Below are 4,821 nucleotides of genomic sequence, written 5' to 3' on the forward strand. Positions count from 1 at the left end.
GTCTCCCTTGCAACCCAGACGCCAAGGATGTTGGCGTCACCAAAAAAGGTTAGATTCGAAAAAGAAATTCTAAATGAGGTCAACTCCAGATTTTGTTAGCACTATAGTCCAGAATTTTGTCCCGGGGGGAGGGGGATTATTGGTGCAGTATCGTACCCCTTGTGTTTTGGAGATTGTTGCCAGAAACTGTCGTGCACTAATTTGTTTGCCGCACACAAAGAGAAACGGTCCATGAAAGTCTGAGGAGAATGTTGTGTTCTACCGCTATTGGAAATACTATAAGGGAAGCACTCCAAAACGTGATGTCCACCACCTGTGAGAGATTGAGTGAAGTGTGGAGCACCATACAAAGTTACAACAGCTCATAGTCCAAATTGTGTATATCCGTCATAAACATCTGCTTTATCTACAAAGATGTCAAATCATCTAACATTTTTTTATAGGAAAAACAAAAACGGCCACATTAAATGGTTCTGCAAAACCAAACAAAAAAATGACATGAAAAGTGTGGAACACACTAAAAATGTAGAGGTAGTTGGCATAGAAAACTGCAGTCATATGGTAATGGCAAGGAATCACTCAGTGCACAAACTTGAAATACAGGACTACTAGGATCGCTAAAACAAGAAGGGCTATCAGCAAGCCGATAATCCACTTGTTCCTATCCATCCTTCTCACCATGGCCCCCATGATCTTTCTGCTCTTGCCAATGCTGTCGTCCACGTCATGCAACTGAAAAGCCAATCAAGATTGCAAATAAGTAGGTTAGAAAACACAAGACACTAGCAGCTCATTAAAATGTCATACACTAGTAGAATATGATATAATCCAGTTGGCGAAATTATTCAAGTGCTGGATAACGATAATAGACTATGGACTATGACACAATAGTATTTGTTTGAACATCAAATTTTGTAACATGACAGTTGATATGTACTAACAATTTATCCTATGGTTTAAGGTTGAAAAAATATATAATACAACTTACATTTCGTATCATGACAGTTGGGTGATCTGCCAAACATGTGTACTGTAGGTGTTTGATTGTTATGGTTGAATACCACTACAGAAATTAAGTTCACTAAGGCACAAATAAAACATAGGGCTCTTAGGAACAGGGGACAAAAGAACCTAGGTAAAGCATCAGGATGCAACCTATGATTTTCCGACATACAAGGATTTGCCAAAAGGATAACTCTACATCTACCAGACTAGCATCAAACAAAAATATCAGGACAGATTGCAAAAATACTGCCACAATCCAAAGTGACCTTGATAACCCACAAATAGAAAATGTTTAGGTTTGCTACTTGTACAAAACATCCAGCTGATACATGTCCATCCAAACAATCCCTTGTGGGTATATCAGAATTGAGGAAAGTTATGGGTAGGCAAATGCGACAATACAAGTATTTTATGAATATAAGTTATAGAGTGGCTCATCAAGCTCAATTTGACTTGGGTATTTTCTGGACATTTCTCAAAAAATATTTTTGAATTCAGTGGTTCACAAATTTCCAAAATGTGCATGATCCTCGGTTCCTTGCTCCATCAGGCATGAATAAGGAGACTTAAGAATGAAAAGAAGAAATCAAGTTCATAAATGACAAGAAATACAAAACAAACAATCAGTTAAATTCAAGCAACATATATACTGTAAATAACCTGTAGATGTAATCAGCTAGTAAAGATACACACACACACACACACACTACATATATATATATATATAGTAACGCTAAACTAAGCGTGAGTGTAGAATAACTTATTCTACACCCTAGTAACGATACATACAAAATATAGTGACGTAGTATATAAAATATAGTAATTTTTGTAAAAATATAGTAAATTACAAACTTGGGTAGTAAAAAATATATTTTCCGAATTACTACATTTATACACTGTTTTACTAGATTTTTTTATGTAGCGTTACTAGGGGTGTAGAATAAGCTATTCTACACTCACGCTTAGAATGTATACAGCCATCTACACACAGATATTTGCTTGTAAACTGACTATGGACGAAAACGATACTCCTTGTAATATACTCCCCCTGTCTCAAAATGTAAGACGTTTTTTGACGTGTCAAGAAACGTCTTACATTTTAAGACAGCGGGAGTACAATACAATCAAGGCACAGAGGCGACAAATGGTAAGTTATTCAACATGATTTGCATTATTTTGGGGTCCACAAATACTTTCAGATGGAAAAATGAATAATGCGCAGAAACAAAGCAATGACAAATAGGGAGAATTATCAGAAATGTTACTTGCCGTATCATTAGCATGCAAAAGAGACTGGCGCTGCTGATGCAAGTCATGCATGATGGAGACTCCAAGCTCTTCTGTTTCCAGCATAGTTCTATGGCTATCTCTGATCCTATCAGTTGTCTGATTTTGCCTTTCCGTTGTCCTGAGCAATCTTGACCTTTGATCAGCAGATACCTGCAAGATGCAATATCAATAGATCATTGGACTTTAATGGGACAGAAAATTACTGATAGACAATGCCGAAGGATAAGCTGTTAATACTAAAATGTGAAATAATGCAAGGTTTGTGGCTAAAGATGCAGATGCAGGAGGAAGCACAGTAACCTCGTACTTCAACAAAAACATGAATAAAGCAAATTTGATATGTTAGTTGACTGCATTCAATATTCTTAGACTTTTCTGGGAGTATCACACAGAATCATCTGGGCAGCATACACTATAGCATGTGCATATATTAGAAATTCTAACTACTCCCTCCGTCCCAAAATAAGTGTCTCAAAGTACAAAGTTGAGACACTTATTTTGGGACAGATGGAGTACTTCAGAAAGAAAAGAGAAAAATCACTTAAACATTCATAACAGATGGACTGAGAAAATATGCTTTCAGACAACATTTGTGAATTACAATTCTTTGAGATGGAGAGACTGACAGAATAACAAATATCAATCTATAATATGCTAAGTACTTATGTGAGGAGTGGCAGGATTTTTCGGTGAGTGTATTGACTCTTGAATGTTGAAGTCCAAATTATCAAATGCTACTTGTATAATATATGTAGCATATGTGCATTTAAAAGAATATCCGGGCCATGCAAAATTATCTGATAGGGTATTAAAGAAAAAGAAACCTCCATATTTTTTTGTCACCGGCCAACCTGGTTTAGCTGTAGATTGAGTTATCTACTGATCCGTTTGGGGCTATACTTTGGTCGAGAATTACATGAAACTAGCACCAACCAAACATATGTCAGAGTTTCCCATTTCTGACACCAACAATCAGTAAAATGTGGGTAATAAAAGACACTCAATGCATCACAGTACTTGACTCACCTCCAAATAAGAAACCACTCATGAATTAAGAATAAGGAACATACCACCAACGTATCTGCCATTCCTGACTCCAGCAACTCCTCTCTCGCCCCTTGTTGGCCATTACCAGCAGTGATTCTCTTCAACGTTCCCTTCAGATTGTTAAGATCCGACTTGTATTCTCTCAGTTTCGCCAGTTGCCCGGCCCTCACGCTCGGTTGGAGGTTCCTTGCTTCAAGATCCATCTTCCTTATCTAGAAAAGGAAACCCACATCCAGACATTTCTCAACATGTACAATTACGCAATCACTAAACTATTACCATAAGGTAATCTATCTTGTAGATTCATACAGTAAACAGTTTCCTGATCGTTGCAAAAAACAAACCCCTCCCTTGAGATATCATAAATCAATCGAATTCCTCGGAAAAATTGTTTGGACTGAGATATGTTTGGTTACAGAAAAGAAGGGTACCAGTGCCTCGGCGCCATCGATGCCGGATTTGATCTCCGAGGCCTTCTGCTTCAGTTTCTCTACGCGCGGTACAAAAGACAACCAGAAAACGTTAGAAAATTAGAGGCGAGAAATATTTGGGAAAATAAGATCGGAGGACGATTCCTGGACACAACATACCTCCCTCCTGGGAGGCGGCGGCGGTGCATTTCCGGGAGAGGGAGGCCGAGATCTCGCAGTACTGGCGCTCGTAGCCCTGGAATACATCGGTCATGGTCGATGAGCCTGATCGCCGGCCGGCCAAAACCCCTCAAAGTCTTCCTCGTTCCGATCAGGCTAAAGGAAGAAGAGTCGGGACGAAGGAACAAGAAGGGGAAATGGGGAGGAAGACTGGTGAGGACGAGAGGAGAATCCGCTTACGTAAATCAAAATCGAAAGCGCATTTTCGTCGAACCAATAGGGTTTTCTTTTTTAGAATCACGCGCAAACCCTATTCGGCGCCCGCTGCGCCGGTTACAGGTGTTTGCGTAAACCAGCGCACACCCTCCTCCCATGAGCTCGGCTCATTTATATCTTCTTTTCTGGTTGGCAACGTTTGTCCAACGCGCATGGGAGCTTCTATTGGACGCAATGAGACGCACATAGGACCCGCGACTGGGCCGGCCCATAAACAGGCACCGAAGCACGGGAGCAACTAGTTAAGGAGCGCTCTCTATGAACGAACGGTTCGAGGGCGCTCCGCGCGCGACACCGCATGAAAACCATCAATGTGGTTGGTTCCTGATTTTCCCTTTCCGGTTTCACGTTTCGTACGTTTTGCAGTTTGCCCTCGTAGTACTTTTATTTTCCATTTTCCCCTTTTGCGGTCGAAAACATACACAAATATCAGGCAACTGCATGGCTGGTTCTTTGTTTCCGGTTTGTATTTACGGGAAATGGAGATTTATGGGATAATTACGGATGGAGGCTTCCAACACTATCAAATGTCAGCTTTCAAGTAAGCAAACATGAAATTTACATAATACTATGTCGCCTCCGGCATGGCGGCTCCTGCTCGCCTTCGGCTCGA

The 4,821-nt window shown here is 40.2% G+C and overlaps 1 protein-coding gene across 1 annotated transcript; it reads right to left on the reverse strand.

The window, feature by feature from the left end:
- Positions 1-541: 541 nt before the first annotated feature.
- On the reverse strand, positions 542-4,084 carry LOC123065400 (vesicle transport v-SNARE 13-like). Its single transcript, XM_044488687.1, has 5 exons — positions 3,933-4,084; positions 3,774-3,832; positions 3,366-3,554; positions 2,275-2,445; positions 542-732 (listed from the first exon to the last, which is right to left on the reverse strand). The coding sequence occupies exons 1-5, from the start codon at positions 4,024-4,026 to the stop codon at positions 580-582; spliced, it is 666 nt and encodes a 221-aa protein (XP_044344622.1). The 5' UTR covers positions 4,027-4,084; the 3' UTR covers positions 542-579.
- Positions 4,085-4,821: the final 737 nt, after the last annotated feature.

This window comes from Triticum aestivum, chromosome 3B (assembly GCF_018294505.1).
Source record: "Triticum aestivum cultivar Chinese Spring chromosome 3B, IWGSC CS RefSeq v2.1, whole genome shotgun sequence".
NCBI classification, from domain to species: domain Eukaryota; kingdom Viridiplantae; phylum Streptophyta; class Magnoliopsida; order Poales; family Poaceae; genus Triticum; species Triticum aestivum.

Coding starts and splice junctions, on each gene's coding strand:
- LOC123065400 (XM_044488687.1), bottom strand. CDS start 4,026: ATGACCGATGTATTCCAGGGCTACGAGCGCCAGTACTGCGAGATCTCG. Junction 3,833..3,932: donor CGCCGCCTCCCAGGAGGGAG/GTATGTTGTGTC, acceptor TACCGCGCGTAG/AGAAACTGAAGCAGAAGGCC. Junction 2,446..3,365: donor GAATGGCAGATACGTTGGTG/GTATGTTCCTTA, acceptor TGCATCTTGCAG/GTATCTGCTGATCAAAGGTC.